Source organism: Crassostrea angulata, chromosome 1, assembly GCF_025612915.1.
Source record: "Crassostrea angulata isolate pt1a10 chromosome 1, ASM2561291v2, whole genome shotgun sequence".
Classification (NCBI taxonomy): Eukaryota; Metazoa; Mollusca; class Bivalvia; order Ostreida; family Ostreidae; genus Magallana; species Magallana angulata.
Window position 1 is genome coordinate 359,439 of NC_069111.1, and position 23,553 is coordinate 382,991.

Genomic DNA, 23,553 nt, shown 5'->3' on the forward strand with positions numbered 1-23,553 from the left:
AATACGGTTTAAAGTTAAGGTAGAGAGACTTTAATTGTCACTGCGTACATCGGTAACCTCTACCCCCACTCTCACCACAAATCATCAGGGCGTGGTTTGTTAATTGCTTCTTCGGTTGAAGTTTATTTCCATAAAGAACAAGATGTGTATACTTACCAAAATAATGATCTAAAGTGAGTGTTAATAACAGGGGCCTATTAATACAAACTGTTGTCGAATCTCTTTAGGGAATGGAAGTTAAAAAGGGCATTATAGTAACGACAGGTAAACAAATTGTTATTGAATACAGAAATCATATCATAGTTAGAAAATTATCGTATGTGATGAGGAAAATAAAAACTCAAAAACTCAAACTCTTGCATTTAATATTTTGAAGACATTGATTGAGTTTACTTTTGTAGTATGTACATATGGGGCATTATTCAACATTTCGTTAACTGGCTTTGAAGGTATATAAATTTAACAATAATTTCTGTGTATACAGTAAGTGTGACAAAGTAAGAATTACTTACTGTTGGTGTGTCAAGGTCAGAATGAGTTATTACTGTTGTCATGGCGACTAAATTAATGAAATGACAAGATTAAGTCATGATTGTTGTTACCATGACTAAAGCCAATTGTAACCCTGGGGATTGCAAGGTCATATATCACAGCCACTCTTCCAGGGTTAAGCTTGTTTGAATCCAGGGTAAAGAAAAAATCCACCCGAGGACTCTGAGGACTGCATGTTGATTAGGTATAGGCAGATAGGACCAGCAGAATGATACGTAACACAGGCCGGTGTGTGGTTAACTGGTACTGACATAGTTCCTGTAAATCTACTGTTGTATGTTGTTTGTTAGACATGGTTGTAGGGTTAGGGTTAGGGATGCCCGCTAGCCATGCACAGTCTAGTTGTGTTTACTTGTTTGTGTCAGTTGTGTTTACTCTAATAACTTCCTTAAACAAATGACCCTGTTATATAATAACTGACGGAAATGCATACGTGATAAAAGGCGAATGCAATGTTGAATCTACTAGTCTACTCTGTCCTAGGTTACCGTTTCTATCACTTTTCGTTGTTTTTCATAAGAAATGCACATACCTGTCAGGGGAAACAAGTGTGAAAATAAAATGCAACCGAGGCGTGATATTTATGTTATTTTTCGACTTGAGACATATATAATGGGCTGATAATGATAACAAATTTAAAAAATTAATCATAGGAAAAAAAAAGGAAAGGGATGATGGGTATAGTGCATAGTCCTTTGCTTTTTTCCATTCGGAAGTCACTCGAAACACCAACATTATCACTTGAGTACTTTTTATATCGTTTGCAGTGCAAAACGCCCGTATACTTTTTATTAAAACCTCTGGCGTTTGAGGGAGCGTTTCAAGCTTTTTTCATTCTAGTGTATGAATGTAGCTTGGGCCCAAAGGTACTAATAATGATTATCGAAATTTTAAGAAAACAGTGTTGGAAGCAAAATTTCGGGACACATTACAATATAACTATACATTAATAAGATATACGAGATGTACTTTGCCTGCATACATGAGATTTAAAGGGGTATATTACATGCACATTTCAGAGTTTCCTCGTACAGTTAATTTCTTAATATGAGAAAACGAACATATAATGACTTTGAACATTTGTCATTACAGATATAATCTTGTTTCTCTGCCATGTTTTACCGGTATTTTCTTTGTTGGGCGAGTGATCTCATTTTCTTTCTAAGAGTCCAAGTTATCACAGAAGACGATGGTTTAATGTTTCGGGTCTTTAGGACGGGACATGCCCCGTCAACGCGAACTTGTTCAGTTTGATAGCCTCCACAGAAGACATTCCAAATTCAGTCTTTAAATCCTGGCGGGACAATTCCTTCAGCAGAACTCCATCGATGCCCTGCTCGGCGAATACACTCACGTACTTATCTAGCTTTAGCTCCTTCATCCATTCCCCTAACTCGTGGATCTTCAGCTCCTCCACGTTTGGCACGCGTGATACTCTGTTGTCAAGACGGTTGACTTCCGGTGCGCTCCCAGCCTGCTCGGTGTCCGGAAACACCGCCGGCCTCTCGGGAATACACGGCGGGGGCGGAGTCATGGGTTTCACCGGTTGAGCTTTCTTGTCCTTTGCTGGTTTAGGCGCCTTAGGCGGAGGTTTTTTGCTCACAGCATCCATGGGGATGAATTCGTACGTATCCGCCGACTGGTCAATGTAGTGGAGGAGCTTGGAGGGTCGGTTGGCGATCTTGTGACGTAGTATGTCGTCCATGTTGTAGTACTCCGCGGGGGCGCGGTACGTGAAGTCTGAGTACTCGTTGTGTGTGGTAGATTCGTGGGAGTAAACAGCGACATCTACAGAAAATAGTCCATAGAATCAATTTACATATACAGAAAATAAACCATATAGACCACTAAATTGCTCAGTTTATTTCATTTCAGTGTAAAAGAATATATATGTCATGGAAATACCAATATTTTATACATATTTAATATATCGGTCAAAACGGTTTCATTGTTTACTAATCGTTTTGTATTTAATCTAATATCACTGAAAATTGGGAAAGTTCATAACCATAAAAAAGTAAGGTACTCAAAATTGATTTGACATGTTTCTCTACATCCTAAGAACGATGGAGGAACTTGCTGAGCTATAAACAGGTGTTATTTAATATCTTACTGGGGTTTCCAAAATCGGTGTTAAACTTGACATTCTGCATGACTTTGAGTTCCATGTTCTGGAGGCTGGTCGCCGACTGGGCCTCGGAGAAGCCCTCAATCCCCACGGCTATAGACAGCCTCAGGTCAGGCAGGTAGACGGGCACGGCGGTTACCTGGGCGTACAGCATACCTACAGGCATACGACATACCTTTATTATAATAATTCTGTATCTGCTTGTTACGCGTTGTTTCATTGGCTATATAAAACGTTAACTCGTATATAAACCTTCTTGCTGAGCTTTCGCCGAAATAAATGTATCAATCCACATCATGTTACGTCTACATTTTGTAACAGTTTCATTGATGGCGATTAATTAGGACTTGATGTCTGTATACTTGACAACAGAGAAATGAATTATATAAATTCAAATATCGACTCTGTGGTTGGCGAAAGCGGAACTACATAGAAGATTCTCGTTTGAGATACACTTCCAGAAAAGTGCTTCGTTTTTTTTTTAAATTGTTAAAGTCAATTACATTTAAATGAATGTGTCATTAATACTGAATGTACACTTTAGTGCCTATTCCTCCTATATCTAAGGAATAAGGAATAACAGATTTGATCACGCCTCGACCGTAATGATATCCTCATAATCTGTAAACTGTTAATATAAAACTTTGATAACAACAGCACGTGCTGTATATATATGTAAAGCAGAAACTCGTGGACACTGTGCAATATTAATGCCTTTGGCCAACAGAGCTCGCTACAACCAATATTACATTTAAATCTGGGACCAACTTTCATAAGATTCTTTACTTTCCAGTATATTGTGCATGAGCCATTTTAATAGTTGGGTACACAAGTACTGCTGTTAATCTTAACTGCTCATTTGTATTACGTTACGTTATAGTTATGGAGTTATATATTGTGAAGGTTGCATAATAATGTACGGATGCAAGTAAATAAAGTTTCCAGTTGACCATTCCACGTAAAGTACTTGCCGTCCGACACCGCGTTGCCAAGGAGATACCTGTCCTCGTATGAGTGGACCAGGTTGAGGTGACACGATTTCCCGGTCTCCCGGTCCTGACCCTGAATATTCATCAGCTGATGCGAGTCAGACGGGGTCACTTCTACCGGAAGTGAATGCTTCTCAAGGATTTCATGGAGAGAGGATTCTTTTCCTCCTGTTTGTCAAAGTAAATAAGATATAAACTTGAATTAATTGTTTTTCTATGTGACAAAATGTACAAATTGATTTTAATTTTTTTCCTTGTAACTTATCTTACAGGGATATGATTAAGTATTACATACAGTATAATATTGTTTGTCACTGTATATAAGACAAAAATTATAAAGATATTGATTTATTCAAATATTTTAAAAGTCAGACAAGACCTAGAAAAAGTAAATTAGAACAAAATGACTCAAAGATACAGAGCACAAGATCGTCAGATCCGCCAATTGTGCACTGTGCACAATAAATCATACTTGTACTCTTAAACACTCATCTTCTTAAATAGCTCAACACTCATCATCTCCTGAAACCGCCCAACACACATCATTTATTAAACTGCTCAATACTCATCTTCTTAAATAGCTCAACACTCATCATCCCCTGAAACCGCTCAACACTCACCTTCTTACACCGCTAATCACTCATCATCTCCTTCATCTGCTGAATATTCATCATCTCCCTAAACCGCCCAACACTCATCATTTTTTAAACTGCTCAACACCCATCTTCTTACATCGAACATCACTCATCATCTCCCTAAACCGCTGAACACTCATCATTTTCTAAAACCGCTCAACACTCATCTTCTTAAACCGCTCATCACTCATCATCTCCTTAAACCGCTCAACACTCATCATATTCTTAAACCGCACAACAATCATCATATTCTTAAACCGCTCAACACTCATTATTTTTTTAGACCGCTCAATGCTCATCTTCTGAAACCGCTCAACAATCGTCTTCTTAAACCGCCAAACACTTATCATATGCTTAAACCGCTCAACACTCATATTTTTATTCCACTCAACTCTTATCTTCTTAAACCCCCAAAATTATTTTCTTATTGCGCTCAACACTCAACCTTTGAAACCGCGAAAAACTCATCTTCCTAAAACGCGAAACACTTATTTTTATTGCAGCTCGACAATAATTTTTTTTTGCCTATCAACTCTCTTTCTTTCCGCTTAATAACATCCACTTCTTCGCTCTTAACACAATTAGCTTTTTTTTACTTTCAGCTCGAAACTCACCTTTCTTGTTTCTTTTACTCAATTGCCGCTCTACACCAATCATTTTTTCCAACTTCATACATATTCTCACTTGCCGCTCAGAATGCAGCAACTCAACACTCAACTTTCTCGCCGCCCAAGTCTCGCTTTTCTCACCGCCCAAGTTTAACCTTTCTCGCCGCCCGAATCTCACTTTTAACGCCGCCCGAGTCTCATCTTTCTCGCCGCTTGAGTCTCACCTTTCTTGCCACCCAAATCTCACTTTTCTCGCCGCCCGAATCTCACCTTTATTGCGACCGGCCGAGTCTCACCTTTTTCGCCGCCCGAATCTCACCTTTCTTGCCGTAAGAGCCTCACCTTTCTTGCCGCCCTTCAGGATAAAGAACTTCATGTCGTAGTCCACGGGGATGCTGATTTCGCGCCCCTCCAGCACGGACAGGCCTTTCTCCACCTTGGCCACCACCCGTCTCTGTGCGGACGATGTGTGAATCCGAATTACCTATTAAATATTATTAATAACATCAGATCAGGTCATAAGGTTTCAGTAGAATCTGTAATAAGAGATTTTAACGGAATGCTAGGGTATTTTCTATAAACACTTATTTTCTTTCCAAAGAGTTTGAATATCATTAAAAAACTTTCTTGGCAAAAAAATTCCCTTAACATGCTTACATTAATTTTTCTTTTTGTGCAATCTCTTTCAGACACACACGGCTCCCTCCATCCCACCCTACCCCATCCTGCAAAAACACCAACCTGGCCAATGCTGAACTCCTCCAGCCCGATGTCCCCGCAGTATCCCTGGGTGACCACGATGAGCTGGGGGAGGCTGGAGTGGTACTTGTCGTAAAACTCCTTCACCGTCAGGTTATCATTGTTGTGTTTGAAGGTCACCCCCGCCGCCAACATGTCTCTACAACATAGCAGAATGGTGCTTTGGGAGGAGTCAGACCTCTTCATTTTATTCACAGTATCACTGTATCATCTCAGGCCAGGTTAATACACGCTGCTGTCTAAGTCCAATGTTTGCATGAATACATAAGCGATGATGAATTAATCTTTTAAAAAGATATTTTATCACCTATGACAGGTATAAACGCAATACCTTTACCTGTAAGAATGTGGGGCTCAGGGTCGGTGCTCCTGATTTTTCTTGTTTTTATGTGTTTATAAAGCATGCGCAAATCCATAAAATTTATCGGGGGGGGGGATTAATGAGATAATTATGTTTGCCAGGGGAGGGGGCGAGCCTATGTTCGGTTATTATACTATGGAAATTTAATAAATTTGAATTTTCCAGGCGGATCCGACCCCTTTCCCTTTTCCTAGATCCGCGCATGTGAAGTGTAATCTTACATGCAGCACTCCCCAAGGAAAATATCATATTGGGGTCATATTAAGCCAGGAATTCAGTAACTATATAGAGGTCCCTCCTCTCTCTCTCTCCTCCTGTAAATCTGCTCCCCGCGGTAATGGTCAGACCCTGATTACGTTTATTTCGTTTCAATTCAGGCATTACCTCCATAACATAAACACAACATAAATGTCATGAATCTGGGACGCTTTTATTTTCACCTGAGTGAGCGTTAATTAATTATACAAGCTATGTTAATAATTAGAAGAATCCTCACCTGATTGTTACCTGAAGTAAATCCTTACATAAACCTGTGAATTAGCTGCCCAAAGTAAGAAAGCATAACCAGGAAGTGAATTCACTGTCCACAGGTAAAAACATACCTTGATTGCTCATTGTGCATTCCACTCCCTGTATTTAAATGTCTCGTTCAAAACTTGAAGATTGCAGAGTTTACGTCTTATGCAAATGGAGACTGTGGGAATACAGATCCATTCTCTCATTTTATCTCAGATCCATTCATTTTGCGATCAGATCTTGTTTTGTACACGTAAAAGCATTACAAAATTAGTAATGATGTAAGCACCGCCAATTGCTTACCACAATTTTATCCAATGTTAGTAATTAGAAATAGCAATGTCCGATCCATTTCTCTTTGTAGACAGGTTTTTAGAAGTTATTTTTATATTCCATTGATGAGAAGTCGATATCTTACAAAGACGAGCATACTTAGTTCTGAATCAGGGATGCCACTCCCAAGATTTCCAAGTCCAAGTTGTGCTTACGACCCACTCCCATATATTTCCCCAAGTCTCCTTGTGCTTACGAGCCAGGGATAACCCCGCTCTCAAAGTTTACGTGTACTTACGAACCTGCCGTACGTATACCCCTTTCTCTAAGTCTCCGTGTACCTACAAATCAGGAGCACTTCCTCTTTTCCAAGTCTTCGGGGACCTTCGAACAATAAACATTTCCCTTTCTTCAAGCCCTGTACTTACGAACCTGGGATATTTTCGGTCACCAATTCTTCTTTACTTACGACCAAGGACATTCTCCGGTATCCATGTCTTCGTATAACGGTCCGTCCATCGGTGGAATCAATGGCCGGAAATGCCGGGGAGGGTGGTGGAGGTTTACGCTTGGGGAGATTCAGAGATCTGTCACAGACTGGGTAGGCGCTGGTAGCTGTATATACAGTGAACGGTTGGGGAAATGTGTACAGACACAAGTCACATAATGGGTAGGGATCGCTAACAATAAAGAAAACGAGGTCTTTTGTCCTGACAACCGGGAAATCTTTTATTTTTATTTTTTGTGTACTTGTTACATTTAAAACATATGTTAATGTGTCGTACTGCTAAAAAAAGCTACACCCAGAAATAAGACTGCGGCCAATTTGACTACAGTATATAAATAGTGCCTGTTTGGGAGGGTAACAGTTGAAATTGACACCCCGAGAAAACCATTGTCAACCGACGCGAAGCGGAGGTTGACAATGGTTTTCGAGGGGTGTCAATTTCAACTGTTATCCTCCCAAACAGGCACTATTTATTTTGTTATACTGAATGTCTTTTTTTAAATTTTTAAGAAAATTTTACTGCCTTTATATAGGAATAACGTGAATTCTACAGCGAACCGTACGCGCATAACTTTCGCGCATGTAACATTTTTTAATGTTACCCATTGCCAAGTGCGTTGCTAACGCTGAGGGTAATAGTAAATATTATTAACTGCGTCTTAACCAATCAGATTTCAGTATTTAACATGAAAGTATAACAATAATATTTGGGACATACATAAACTGTGCAATCGGGTAAATATTACGTAATCAAAAACAAACACGTGTGTTTTTAATTTTTACACATAATTTATTTTTATGTTGTAAATCAGTCGGTCGTGATCCAAGTAATTACGTGGCGTTCCTGGCATGGAGCATGCCATCTCCAGTGTCTGTCATCATTGTCGGGAATTATCTAATTCTTACATTTCCACCATATTGATCTGTGTTTACGCCATGTTTTGTTTCAGGGTTATTTCCACTATTTCTATGTTTCCACTATGCTGATTTTCACACTAAGCCATAGTTTTACTTTATCCACAGTTTGTTCCAATGTGTCATGTATGGAAACATTGAATGTGCAAGCATTCGCTGCCATTCAGCTTTTCAAATGTTTCAAATACATGTAATAAATGATTTTTACAATATTATTTTCTATGTTGATGTATGAACAGTTTCTTTTATGCCAATGTTTCCACTATGTCACAGTTTCCACTACATCAATGTTTTCACTATACCATAGTTTTGACTACGTCTGTGCCAGCTGGATTTTTCTGTGATCTGTTTTTTCAAGGGTAACTAATCTGTTCATCACTAAGGAACATAAATATTTCTGTATCAACATCATCAATGTCACACAACTCATTAAAGCTTTAATTGCTCGCCATCATCTGGTCTGAAACACAGATAGGGTTATATTACATAAACATAAACTACACAGTGAAACACACAGACAATGGAATTGAGTCACCATGTACAAACACTGCATGTAATCCACCCAGCTTACACGCAGCCCCCGCCTCCAAACAAACACACACCAATGGGATCAATTGTACATTATTAATTATACATTATTCTTCCCAAAACTACTTGACTTTTGACTATTAAAAAGATCAGTTGTAAATTAAAAAAAAAATCTGGACAGTTTCCTGTTAACAACTTTAAAAACTTTTTTGCATATTTTGTACTTTTCCAACAATTTAGTGGCAAAATAACAACCCCATTCAGAATGCCAAGAAATGTTGTTGAATTCCACATGATTGTGCTTCTGAAACTCAATCAGCCTGTCCAAGGTCAACACCCACCAATAATGCAAAAGGCCTCCGGTTTCTTACAGATTTTAAAAACATTATCATTTTAAAATTTTACATGAAATCCTGTTGCAGCAAACCCTTTAAATTCAAAGGGATATTAAATTGCTTTCTTGAACTAAAACCATGTTTTAAAATTTCAGTGATAATACCCACAAAATACAGGGGCTTGTTTCTGTAATAAAAGTTCACCCTGTGGTATAATAATAACACTAGTAAAGGATGAACTCTTATTACAAATACAAACCTCTGTGCTACACAACCTGACATTTAATCCAACTCCACCCCCAAATACAAAATAAAAGTCTATCACAAGAGTTTTTTGTTTGAGGTCAGAGAAAAGGATACGGTTTGAGCTGCTCAGCAAAGTTCTTCATGTCATCTCCGACTGCTTCCTGTCCGGACGAGGTCACCACACTCAGCTCCACGAGGTACGACGGACACACTGTCTCTATCGTGTCATTGGTTGTGTTTCCTGGCTGATTCATCTACAGTCAAGGGGAGAAAACTCATTCATGTATATTGCAGCTCTTTTACTCTTATTAACAGCTTCAAAAAGCAAATTTATTTTACTGAACTCAAAAAAAAGTTTTGAAAGAAATTGACAACTTTAAGACACTGCCAATGCTTTCAAAGCTTTCTTTTTGTTAATGAGGTCTTATATTTGTTCCACGTAATTCTTTTTTCAATATCTTTAAAACTTTTCATACATGAACATATCCTGTATGAGAAAACAAGAGGCTTGTAACTCACTTGAGTAGCATATAACCCATACACAAACTTGTCGAGGAGTCTCAAATATGCATTTAATTAGGTTTCATTCTGGAGTAGAAAATTTATAAATTTGTAATGACGACCACCTCCCTGCCTGAAATCTTTCAATAAGAACTATGAAACCTATAATTTCGGCGAAAAACTTAAAGATCTGGTCTACAGATTCACAAATTTAGTTTTCCTTTCAGGTGTGGGAGTAAACAACTGAAAATAATTTTTAAACATCATATGCATTAACACCTATACATCCATTTTGGCCCTGCCCTAGAGTCAAAACCCATACTCCAGGGGATATGAAATTTAAAATTTTAGTAGAGGACTTCCTGGTAAACATAATTATGAAGTCAATTTCTCATAAAGATGTGTGAGATTAGAGAAGAAGATTTTTAATCATTACAGGTATATGCCTTAACACTATATCGCCCCCCCCCCCCCCCCCCCCCCCCCCGCCCCACCCCCCCAAGTCCTGAACCCCTGACCCAGGGGCCATGAATTTCAGAAGGAGTTAGTGGACATCATAACCATGTATTCAGTTTTTTGCCCACATGTGTGGGAGTAAAGAAAAGATTTTTTAAAGATTTAATACATTTTTACTATATGGCAATATTGGTCCCACCCTAATTTCTAGAGCCTGAACCCCTGACCCAGGGGTCATAAATTTCACAAGTTTGGTAGAGGGCTTCATGGACATCATAATCATGCATTTTGTTTTTAACAAATATGTATGGGAGTAGATGAGAAGATTTTCTAAGATTTAATACATTTTAACTATATGGCCATATTGGCCCCACCCTAGAGCCAGAACCCATGACCCAGGGGCCATGAATTTCACAATTTTGGGGTAGAAAGCTTCATGGACATCATAACCATGCAACCAGTTTTTTCCTCACATGTATGGGAGTAGAGAAGAAGATTTTTGAAAACTTGGCTTTTTTTTTTTGCATATTTGGCCTGTGGTGCCCCAGGGGTGGTAGAGCCATGAATTTCACAATTTAGATTCCTCTTACCATAGAGATGCCTCACACCAAAAATGGAAACAATTAGCCTTGTAGTTTTTAAGAAGTTTAAAATGTTAAATTGTTAACGCACGATGGACGACGCACGACGACAGACGAAAACGGATAGCAATAGGTCACCTGAGTTTACTCAGGTGACCTAAAAATGTAGGTCTACTGACCATGTCGACAGTAAGTAAGCAGTTTGTACGTGAATTTGGAGTAGTGCTGGCTGATGTTAAGTCACATTGTGGAAGAAATGAACTGAATTACTATCTAGTCAATAAGTTATGTGGAGAAGGTTGGAAACTATATAATGTAAGTATAATGTACATAATCTTTTAATTCTAATAATAAAACATTATACATGTAATAAATAATGTTTCCATATTTACCAAAGATAAACTCATTCATGCCGATTTTTTTCTTGTTTTGAAATAACTCCCATGCAGTTAATATTAGTTCAGAGCGAGAAATATTCGCACCGAAGAGGATCTCACGAATGGTGTGAATATTTCTCGCACGCAAATAAAAGTTGGTTTACACTTTTCCTTTTGACCAATGAACATTAGATTTTCATCACAGGCAGGATAATGCCTTCTATCTAACAGCTAGGTGTACCTTGTAGAACTTGGAAACAGTTATCTTCATTCTCCCTTTGTGGAAATAAAACCCCTTCACAACAAACTCGTGGTCCATTCTGATCAAATAAAACATCAAATATTGGTGTGAAAATAGACATGTACCACACTAGGGAAAGGTTTGGTTTTGTGGACAAACTCTATTACTATAACAAAACTATAAAAAGAATTCAAGAAGTTCTCCAGGACATTGAGAGAGTTCAGATGGACAAATAGACAATACTCAGGTAAAAAAAAAACCATATCTACTAAAATAATGTACAGGTATACAGCTTTGCATGAGAATTTCATGGTCTGTAATAACAAAACTGGATCAGAGACCTATTTGTTTGAATAATGTTATCATAATAACAATAAACTCATAAAACACTTGAATTGTGTACAGTGATATTGAGACAAAAAGGTGTTAAATCTCACAAAAGAGGACAAGACGCTGTTGAAGAAGAGAACAAGACTTTAATCACCTGAAGCCAAGCTCCCCAATAAACTGGGCAACGTTCTCTGAGGTAGGACAGTCAATATAACTCCTCACCAAAGTTGGTCGGTTCTTATCTCCAACTTCTGCATGACCTAAATATCTCAGGGACCTGTCATAAAACAACTGACAACATTTAATGACTTATTTTTGAACAAATTGTTTCCTGTAAGAATATCAAATACAAATGTTAAAGATTATCATATTTACCAAGGAGAGAGAGAGAAAGAGAGAGAAAGAAAAAGAGAGACTGAGAATAAATGATGGATGAAAAATATAATCAAAAAGAGAAAGAATACTAGCATGGGATAACTTACCAACATTCCGTCTGAACTAGAGAATGCCGAACTCTAAACACTAGAGGGGTCGGCACTGATGTGTTCTCTGTAGAAAATTCAAACAGTAGAGATATGCGTATATGAATGAAATGTTGGAGAAGCAGTACAAAGTCAAATAAGTTCTTGTGATTAAGTTGACATACTTATGTGAAAGACCATTTCATGATCCTGAAAGGATTCCTGCTGATAGTCGGCATTGTCACAAAGGCCTTTAAGGCGGTTCACCAGTGTTTCTAGAGAGTTCTCCATTACGCTGCCTTGTAGAAAGAACTCTGTCGTGAGAGGGGCTGCCTTGAAGGTTTGCTGCACAATTGAGGGATCCATTGAAAATACTTGTGAGTGGAGTTGATCGTTGATACTTTGAAAAAGGATCAGTTAAATGCTAAAAAAATCAGAAAGATTACATTCTGAGTTACATTCAAATATTCAGCTATCTTCATCAGTTCAATTACTTAAAGCATGTGCAGTTGTGCACCCTATATATACGCATGTACATGTATCAAACATATCAATATCGATATAAATATGAAATTATTCTGGCAGCTTTCTCTGCTATAAAGTTTAAACATTAAATATTTGATTTTTAAACCATGCTTAAAGGTTAACTTTGTGAATCAGCGGTTAATGTGCTAAATGCTAAGTTACCAATATTGATACAGAATAAAACCCAGTTATACGTCGTACACGCCCATTAAAACAACCGACACAACAAGCAAAATACTAGAACTATAAATCTTTATCAGCAAAAATAACTTAATTCGATCTGTACAGACTTTGCTTCATTTATTGTTTCTCCACAGGCACCTGATTTTTTATCAATCAGCATGATCAGTCGCTTATTAAGTCATAAATCGAAAATTTTACCCCTACTATATATAAATACACATAGTGTATTTATATATAGTACGCAGGGGTAGAATTTTTCGATACATGACTTATTAAGCAACTGATTAATAAAAATTCAGGTGCCTGTGGTTTCTCTTACCCGCTACAAACAGTTTTTGCCTAAACCGAAAGTAAACCATTGAACATCGAGCCCGAGTACAATTACAAGTAAATAAGGGAAGTACAGGAGATAATATCAATAATTCTTTATTCATCATTTATGGACCAAGTTAACATTAAAAAGTTAATTTTTATAATTTATTAAATGGTTTGAAATACAATTAGATATTCACAATCTTCAGTTAAATGTTGTTTAGCCGAAAAACAACAGAACATACCGTAGGCATAATGAAAATCTTAAAGTTACCTTACAGGCACGTAGCATCAGGGGGGGCCAGGGGGGGCCTGGCCCCCCCACTTTTTCTTGAAGCAACAAATTTTTTAAAATTTACATATAAAAAAATGATTTATAATGGAGTTGGCCCCCCCCCCCCACTTTTTTGGAAGCAAGTAAAAAATTGATATGAAAATAAGGAAATGAGGAGTCAAATTGAAGTTCCCCCCCCCCCCCCCCCCCCCCCCCACGGATTAGGTATTTCATGATTTGGAAGGAAAAAAATTTTGGAAGTATAGTTTAACACCCCCCCCCCCCCCCCCCCCCCACGGATTAGGATTTTGAAGATTTTTGGAAAGATTTTTTGGATGGGTCTGGCCCCCCCACTTTCAAAAACGATGCTACGTGCCTGCCTTATAATGCGTGGAAGACACCATAAAAAATATATGATATGGTAATAAAAGGAAAACATAGTTATGGACTAATGTACAATGTATAACAGAATCAGTAGTGGAGCTCCAGTAGAGTGGACCTCGTAATTGTTGGATGCAAATACCATAACATATAGGTAAGTGTCCGATTCATATGAACTCACCCTAATGCGTTTCCACTATATACATTTGAGGCAGTCTGTTTTATTATATGGTCGGATGTTATTAATCCGACTAATACGAACAGTATAGCAGTCTAATTAGTAAAAAGATAAACTCAAAGAAAATGTACCGTTGCATTATTTGCAATGACAACGAACAACTAATAAAAATTAATAATTTAATTTTTGCAACTTTCCAGTTATTGATCTCTCTAATACAATGTATCTTGTTCAATATGACTAAAGGCACTTTTTATTTTAGAGTTCTGTATATGGTTGTCAGTATGACAGTTTATCAACCATTATTTGTCTCGACAGGCAGCGTACTAACTGAAATCATGATCTATAAAAAAGTAATTCAAATTTTCAATAAATATTCCAAAAAGTACAATCAATCCAATCCGGTTCAAGACAAAGTGAATGTGTTTTACTCAGTGCTATGCATTTTCTGTCGTATATATATATATATATATATATATATATATATATATATATATATATATATATATATATATATATATATATATATATATATATATATATATATATATATATATATATATAAACTAGAACAATTATAGGTTTTTAATCAGTGTTGAGAGTTGTTTTTTTTTTACAAAATTTTCAGTCGTTTTATATTGGAGTTGATTTGAAAGTTTACTCACCAAAACCAAATGTAATAAATCTAATTGAGATCTTTGTTTAAGATAGCATTTTAATGTTTACGTACATGTATACCCAGACTACAAAAATCATAATAAGAAAAAGTCTAGCATGAATTAACATCTCACATCCTCCATCACTGTGATAACGTCAACCAGCATAATTTCCAATGGCTACTGTAACATATTTTGCAGTTGTACGGTATAACATTAAGCTCAATGCTTTGTTGCCTTAAATGGCAGGCCAGGCACGTAGCACCGTTCTCGTTTTTAAAAGTGGGGGGGGGGGGGGGGTGGTGGCAGACTCATCCAAAAAATCTTGACCAAAAAAATAAAGGTACTTTCCAAAATCCTGAAAATCCGGGAGAGAGAGAGAGAGAGAGAGAGAGAGAGAGAGAGAGAGAGAGAGAGAGAGAGAGAGAGAGAGAGAGAGAGAGAGAGAGAGAGAGAGAGAATTATACCTTTAACTTCAGTTTCACTGTTTATTTCCTTATTATCAATTCAATTTTTACATGGTCCCTTAAACGGGGGGGGGGGGGGGGGGAATTTAAGTTAAGAAAAATCTTTGTTGCACAAAAAGGGGGGGGGGGGGTAGGCCCACCTGCTTCCTCCTGATGCTACGTGCCTGAATGGTGCCATGTGGGAGTGTGTGTGTGTGTGTGTGTGGGGGGGGGGTTGTATTAGTGGTTATAGGAATAGAGCACACACCTGATGAGAGGGGACACATCTAAAAGTGACTTCATCAATACAGACTTTAAAATTTATTTGTAAATATAGAACAAGTCAACAATAGAAACATGATGTAGAAAGGAAAATAAAAAAAAATCGTATACAACGTCTTGGGTCACCGCTCTAGATATGGCTTTGTTTTATTTATCACAGACAACAGCTGAAAGTTCCTTAAACTTTTATCACGTCAGCCAAAGGTTAAACAGTAGCACAGCGACAGCAATGAACACAAAGGGGGAGCCGAACACACGGGGGGCGGAATCGGTGCAGGTGTCACAGCAATGGGGGCGAAAGTTCCTACACCATCGCTCTGTTACATTCACCTGTCTGGAACAAAACGTCGGGAGTCTGTCACCGTACGGGCAGTCTGAAAGTAAAAAACAAATCTTCGGCTTATTCAAAAGTAGATTAGTGAAATAATTAATTTAATGCCTACTGAAAAAGAAAATCAGCATAGACTATGCTTTGAACTATGCTTTGTTTCTGTAAAAGTAGAAAAAATAAGGCAAGTGGGAATTTTTCTATAAAACGAAATTCATTAATTTGATTTCAATTTATAGCTTATTAGAATTGTATAAACTGTTAATATTGACCTGGAATTTGGACACTGAGCACTGCCCTACATGACTGGCAGCAGTAGGCCGACAGCCTGGTATTGTAACACGAGTGACGTCCCTGCTCTGCGATGTATCGCTGACAGCTTTGGCCGTTAATATCGGCGGAATCCACACAGGTAGCCGGTCTGTGCCGTGTCGGTTCCTCCGTGGTAAAAGGGCGCACGGAGAAGTCGAGAGACGGCGTGGTCGGGATGAGGGTCCCGTAGGAACAGGTGTTACAGCAGTCGGTCAGGACGCTGGGATCGTTCACCATGTTACAGTGAAACTCCTTACAGCCCAGCACTCTGTCTCCGTACTCACAACCTACAACGTCACAAACAACAGTCGTCATAAACCACACGTAACGGCAAAGGAAGAGGACAATGTTAACAAACTATACACTGTACTTTGTACTCAAGTGATGACATTTCTTCCGTTTGCAAATTAATATAATGATTAAAAAATAAAAAGTTAACAAGATGAACAGAAAATTCAACCTACCCGCTACCCAAGAGTAGTGTTTGGAACAAGATGAACAGCAGCGGGCTCGAACCTTCTCCTTGTAGCAGTACTGTGGAAGTTCATTAATCAGCTCATCACAAGTTTTGTTAATGAACGCGATTCCTGGCTGATCACCTAACGCACATGATTCTGAAACAACAAAAATGTAGAAGCATATGATACTGAGTACATGGTTCGTCTTGTATTCAAGTTGCATACAATCTTTACAGAAATAAAATGCAGAATGGAAATAACTAAATTTTGTATCTTGCGAAAATATCGAAAGACAGACAAAAATCCTACCGTCAATTTCCGGTGCTTTTTCTGAAAATGTACATACTCCATCTTCACACCACTAAATTAAAAATTGCAAAGATTACTTATTTTCACAATAAAACATTTTTGTAATGTTACAAATATTGTAAAGTCATCAGTAAGATAATGTTTTGATCTGAAATGTTAATAGTACCTTTTTGTTTCCGCACGAAGTCCCCCTGGCGGCGGTGTGAAGAACACAGTCATTTCCACTACTTGGATCGCGGCAGTACATGGCGGTACAAATGGACCCGACATTTCCAAACTCACTTCCCTGGAGACCAAACACGATTAACTCGTTACTAACGTATTAAACACTAAGTTAATAATTTATCCAAGTTATCAAAGAAAGAATACCAGATGCATTTAAATGGTCTTACCCTACAGAGGTAGGACTTGGGGCCCCAGATGAGTTTACACTGGTCATCAGGCGAGTAAAGCTGGCCCGGGGGCACCAATGACTGCGAGGGGACCTGGAGACTGCTAGTTAGGCACGTCATACCGTTTCTGAAAAAAAATATCAAACATGAGAAACATTTTTATAAGAGCAGAGATACTGATGCAAAATTAGAGTGATACCAACTACATGTAATGTTAGACAGACCTGATGCTGTTTGTAAGGAATTCCCGGAAGTAGTTGATGGAGCACGTGGAGAAGTGCCACTGATTGGTCCGTTTTTCCGGCGCCATGTTGTTTGTATTTTCTGAGGAAGACATGATGAACCGATCGTTGGGGTTACACGCGTTGTTCTCTCCGTCGTGTAGTGAGCCCAGACTGTAAACAAACAGACAGACTGTAAACAAATACTGTAACCAAACATACCGACTGTAAACAAATACTGAAAACAACAGACAGACTGTAAACAAACAGACAGACAGTAAACACATACTGTAAACAAACAGTATGTAAACAAATATACAGACTCTAAACAAACAGATAGACAGTTAAAATACTGTAAACAAGGAGAGACAATACATGTAAATAAAAAGAACTGTAAACAGAGACTGGCTAATTATTAAAGTGACATTGTAAGGCTATTCTCAGACATGGTAACAAAAAATAAAGATATACTGTAAACTGAATTTATAACAAAGGACAAGTTTATTCAACTGAACAAAACTGTTGGTATATATTACTTACCTGTGACCTATTTCGTGAGCTGCCGTTGCGATGTTCTGGAACCCCCCGTGGTCCTCCACCACCGATACGCTGTCTCCCCCTCCCCTACACATGGAGCCAATGAACGCCAGACCTACAGAACAAACACACCCGGATAATGTATCCAATCTCATCACAACATTATCGGTAATAAAACCAAACGTGTGTGTCATAGACAGGTGATATAATTATGTTATTTAAAAACAAAGTCAAATATGATCTATTCTACGTATTGGATTGATATGTAATTCATTTCTTGTTCGTTTTATATTTAAACTCATGGTTAGAGAATTCATCGATCGATCAATATGATACTCAATGTTTTCGGTAGATGAAAAAAATCTTCTCGTGTTAATAAATGTATTATATAACAAAAAGGCAAACGCACCTGCTGTATGCAGCTTCTTTTGAAATCCGTCAGAGGTGTACAGATTATATCTTAAAAAAACAACCCCAAACACAATGAAAAAAAACACCCCACACCCATTTTCAAACTATCTTATTCATAAATGTATCGATTGACAACATAAATTCAATTCAAATTTAAAAACAAAATTTACCCAGTGAACAGTATGGCATGATCATGGGACGGCAAGTCGTTACTGTTATTAATCCAAGACCGGAAGTCCTTCAACGCCTCGTCAGCGTTGAGTAATTCCCGAGGTGTTCCGGGCTCCTTTTTTACCTCTGTCCATACGTACGAATCACTTCTCTGTTTATAAATAATACGTACACCTTTTTACATCCAGCGATGATTAATTCAATTGTATATGTTTATTTTTAAAGCAGAACATCCATTCAAATATCTAATATGAGACAAAGAGGTAATATTTAAAGTTAACAGTACTCGTAATTTAGATTTGATTTACTTACGTCCGCGAGCAATATGGCGGCCACATTCACGCGGAAATTCAGGTCCGTCGCTCTCATTCCTTGGTACCTTAGATCAACCTTAAATCAAAAGTAAAAAACGTAAAAAAGCAATTTCAATGCACAATTAGGCTTGTAAATTTCAATATTTTTTCTTGTGATGTCATTTATTCAGCGTTTATTCTTTCAAAATAGTCTTTATAATAAACAAAACGAATAAATTATTTTTAAAATGATAATTTGTTTTTATTCCTATAATTCATGATTATCTAAATTTTATGATTCCTTATCGAGAATCTAAGTGGTTGTAAAAATTAAAATGACACGAAAAATGAAAATGATGTTATTACACGTGACACATCTCTACAGGTTTATTTTTATGTTCTAAATCCTCTTTTCCGAGAAAAGGCATGCAAACACAAAATAACACAAAAATAACACATGTTTACTGACAGAAGACGTACCTCGTTAAGGAAGTGTGAGTAATACGTCTGAATGTTGGATTTCGCTGATTGTTCCCGGACAAACTGGGAGCTTCCGACGCTCCTATTATACCAACTGGTGTAATAAATCAAATAAAATATGTTACACATAATTCTGTTAATTTTCACTGTCATTGAAAACAAAATACTTGTTAATCAAGTTTGAAACATTGTCTATTTTTTTGACGTACAACTTACTCGGTATATATTCCGTGATCTATAACAACCAACATGTCTATGACGTGTGTTCCGGTAATTTGGCGCCGTGACCGGGATTTCATTTTTTGTAGATTGAAAGACTCTTTGATTCTTTTAATACTGTTATCACCGGCTGTAGAGTATACAAATTCACTGATTTAACCCTTATATTTTTCAAAACTTTTTGATCTCAAGATGGAATGATTTGGACTACTAAGAATTAAATTTGATTTTTTTGCAAAGACTACATTTAAGGAGTTTGCTATAAATGTACCTCAAAATAAAATCAATTCGTAAATAAATATGACTAGATAAAATTTACATAGCGAAAGTATATATTTTTAACTTTATATATTACTTGTAATCTCAACTTATGCTAGATTTAAACGTGAATACAAATTACAGAAGATACAATAGAGATAGATCTGTGATTAAATAAAATAAAGATAGGGTCGTCTTACGGAGCATCCTGTAGTCATGCTGACGACCCGGGGGTCGGGGAACCAGCGTCATGGTGTGTGAACCTCCTGACCCCAGAAGTAAGCTGTATCGTGTAGAATTCCGGGAAAACATCCCATTCTATCCATTAAAATTAGAAAATGATACAATTGGATCAGGCCGTGTTATCTGTTTAACAAGACATATTGCGAGTCATGTATTCATGACAATAAGCAAGTAAACAATATTTGATTATAATTTTTGAAATGTTATGAAAAGGTTTAGGATATATTAATTGAGATAATGTGATTTTTTTCTTTTAATAAAATTAATTAGAACTAATCAGCACATGTTTGCGACTTACAAACGAGTACAAGGCCTCTCCCCCTCCTTGTAGACAATGAACTTCTATCGGCAGCTCCGCTTCAAGGGAACTGGTGTACATTGCGGATTTCTAAAGATAACAAAATTTCATTTACTCTAAAAACGACTATTCATTGTATTCACTGTTATTTTAATTTGTTCCAAATAAAGTTAAAGTTAGCAGACTTTAAGGTTTTAGCTTATCTCCATTTACTTTTCGATTTATTTTGTGTTGATGTTGCTTTTTTTATTTGTAAAAAATAATTTTCATTTAGCTTTTCTTATTATTCTAGGATGTCTCCCTGCAGGGTATCATTATCAACTCGGAGGTTAAGTTGTGTCATGTCATTTATGCTAGATTTCATTTGTGAGATAAAGAACATTTCAGAGATAAAAAAGCTGGACAGCTAACTGATTAATCAGGTGGAAAACGGAAGAGCACAAAACTTTGACGTTTTATAAAATCAAGCCATGGATGTGATCACGTTTCCTGTGTAGAACACGCGGTAAATCGTGTAGGAGTACAACAGAGAGGTCAGCTATTCCCGGTGTTGTTCATATCTTAATGGATTCTGTCAGCTCATCATCATTCTACGGCAAACAGCTGATAAGGGGCTTGTGAACTATGACACAGACGTGAAGTCATTCTCCAAATTTTGACAAAGATGTTAAACTTAGACACAAGAGAGCTACACCTTGAACCGAATGTAAAGATAAACTGAAATAGCCTATTGTAGATCAAAGTCCCTGCTGTCTCTGTGCTTATTTACATGATGTACTGCGATCATAACAATAAAACACGATCTGATTTCGGTGTCTGGAACCAAATGTCTTGTTTGTTGCTGTATCGGTAATTTGAACCACACGTATATGATTGTGTACGCTGTATTTAGGACTCATTGCTCCCTTGTTTATATGCATGTTCGCCATGTTGTAGTAGAAACCCACTAAATATGGCATTAATCCGGCATAAAAAGTCCATTTTACGCTTGAGTGACCACGTCACTTAGCTTGTTACAACTGACAGCTTATCTAACGACGTAGCGTGTAGCGGTGTCAAACGTGTTTGTTTTCGTTAGTCACCTCCAAGAATCGAACAAACCAGGGCTCAGGACAATGAAAGATATTGGATTAGAGCAAGATTTTCTTTTATTTATCAAATACTTATTTTATTGTTAGAAATAGACGGCTATATGTCTATCAGTAAAGCTGTAAACAATCCTAAATTGCATTTTAAATTTTGAAGGTATGTTCTATCATGGAACTTGAATTCGTGCTATGAAAAATCACATACCTGATAAGCAATAGTCTCTCGTACAAGAAAGGGCCGCATTGCTGCCGATCTCCTGATGCTATACACCGATTTATTGCCCTCAGGCTCCTGGTCTCTTTTTTGTAGTTCGAGGTTGTAGAATATTGTTCCATTAGTGAGTACTACACTAACGGTTAATACTTTTGGCATACTGCAGGGAGGGTCTCTTTCTCCAACTGCGTTTATTGTTTTCATATACACACGAGTAGGTTCATCTGTTGAAAAAAATGGTTCTTTCTTCAAGATATAAAAATTAGCAATTCTTCATTGTTGACATTGTCTCATGAACACTAATCTAGATATTATGAATTCGTTTTCTAAAAAGAAAGAATGACTGCTTCTCTGATCAATAGCATGTTGGTTGTATTAGTCTTTGATAAAGGATTGAAAAGGGCTTTAATAAAAAAATATTTGTTATTGACCAAGGGGCAATGATAAACATAAGGTCAGTTTTGGTCTCTACCGCAAATTAACGCACGTGCATGGACCGATCCCCCTGCATTGTGTTTAACCACAAGTGTGGGCACCTGCAAAGTGAATCATAAGAGGGTCTCTTACAATCCCACAGAATCCATTACACACAAAGTCTGGTGTGACCAGAAAACACCTTTCTGATGAAAAAGGTCTATTTACGTACATTTTCGTGACCTAATGTGTTGATTCTGTACCAAATATTGTGTTGTTTTAATCATGTTACACGCAATGCACATCATCATGCAGAACCAAGGAACATTACGTTCAATGGTCAATGCGCATTAAAGTCGACCAGAGAAAGTTGGTTATATCTCAACAAAATTTTTGGAAAAAATTCACTAAACAGAATTGCAAGCTCAGTTAGTAACAACAATGTTTTGTATTGTATTATGATCTAAATAATGATTGTAGTACATAAGGAGAGGTTTTTACATGAGTTTTGACAAATACAGGTGTAAAATGTACAGAGGCTGAGACGCAGAGTTCCGTTAGATTTTGCCGGGTAGTTTGGGACCCGCCCGCGGACAGTCTCAATACATGAATCACTGATTGACTGTGTATCAAAACATGTTTTATAGCTGTACATACGATCGAGACTTTGTCAATGTGTAAACATGGGGTGAAATAAGAAAGTAAGCGAGACCTCAAAGAGAAAAAAAAACGTCTTGAGGAATTCAGGAGTATCTTTGGTTCAATATATATAACAAATGACCCAACCCCCAACCCCTCACATCCATCTTGTGTGAAACAACTTCATACATCTCTAAAAATTAAAAATTCATGTTTTCTTGATAATTATTGTTTTTCTTAAAATTTATGAAGTTTTCCAAATTTTCATATTAAGTTGTTCAATTCTTTTTTCCCAAGTTAAACTTTGTAGTTTTCATTGATGGTATTCCAACAATACGATCATCAATATCCTAGTACATCGCAATTATCTTTAAGTTTTTTTTTTACACATCGTTAAGCCATGTAATAAATCTAATGTACATCTTGTATTTGCACCGACTCTATAAGGAGTCCAAAGAACCTACCTTTTTGAGCTAACACATAAATAATATCCAACAAAACAGAGAGTTTTAGGATCAGGGCGAGAGTCGGCATTACGGGAGCGTGTCTTCTCCCTCACTGAAAAAATCTGGGCAGTCATTGAAGTGTGATCGTTCGTTCCTGGTTGTACAGAGGACACGGGGCGCAGTCAGGCGTGACATTTCTCAGGTAACTTAGATACCACAGATAAAAACAAAATATACATTGGATGATCCCGATCGAGAGATGGATTACAAAGCTTAGAGACCTCT

At 37.3% G+C, this 23,553-nt stretch overlaps 2 protein-coding genes across 5 annotated transcripts; both read right to left on the minus strand.

The window, feature by feature from the left end:
* Nucleotides 1-991: 991 nt before the first annotated feature.
* LOC128175129 (uncharacterized) lies at nt 992-7,411 on the minus strand. Of its 4 annotated transcripts, none has more exons than XM_052840552.1 (6): nt 7,291-7,411; nt 5,654-5,810; nt 5,255-5,396; nt 3,652-3,837; nt 2,666-2,836; nt 992-2,340 (listed from the first exon to the last, which is right to left on the minus strand). In XM_052840552.1, exons 1-6 carry the CDS (start codon nt 7,338-7,340, stop codon nt 1,763-1,765), a joined length of 1,284 nt encoding a protein of 427 aa, XP_052696512.1. In that variant the 5' UTR covers nt 7,341-7,411; the 3' UTR covers nt 992-1,762. The 4 variants fall into 4 exon arrangements, with proteins under 4 accessions (XP_052696512.1, XP_052696520.1, XP_052696528.1 ...); XM_052840560.1 differs by lacking the exon at nt 7,291-7,411 and adding an exon at nt 6,635-7,214; XM_052840568.1 differs by lacking the exon at nt 7,291-7,411 and adding an exon at nt 6,529-6,665.
* A 2,025-nt stretch (nt 7,412-9,436) lies between these two features.
* Nucleotides 9,437-23,441, minus strand: LOC128162108 (uncharacterized). The gene is made up of 22 exons (XM_052825310.1): nt 23,287-23,441; nt 21,761-21,993; nt 20,468-20,557; nt 20,127-20,244; nt 19,666-19,798; nt 19,450-19,543; nt 18,989-19,066; nt 18,676-18,827; nt 18,504-18,553; nt 18,098-18,209; nt 17,561-17,731; nt 17,337-17,463; nt 17,111-17,230; nt 16,945-16,996; nt 16,642-16,791; nt 16,138-16,464; nt 15,749-15,911; nt 12,486-12,700; nt 12,322-12,388; nt 11,994-12,116; nt 11,510-11,588; nt 9,437-9,607 (listed from the first exon to the last, which is right to left on the minus strand). Exons 1-22 carry the CDS (start codon nt 23,354-23,356, stop codon nt 9,452-9,454), a joined length of 2,880 nt encoding a protein of 959 aa, XP_052681270.1. The 5' UTR covers nt 23,357-23,441; the 3' UTR covers nt 9,437-9,451.
* Between the last annotated feature and the right edge of the window lie 112 nt (nt 23,442-23,553).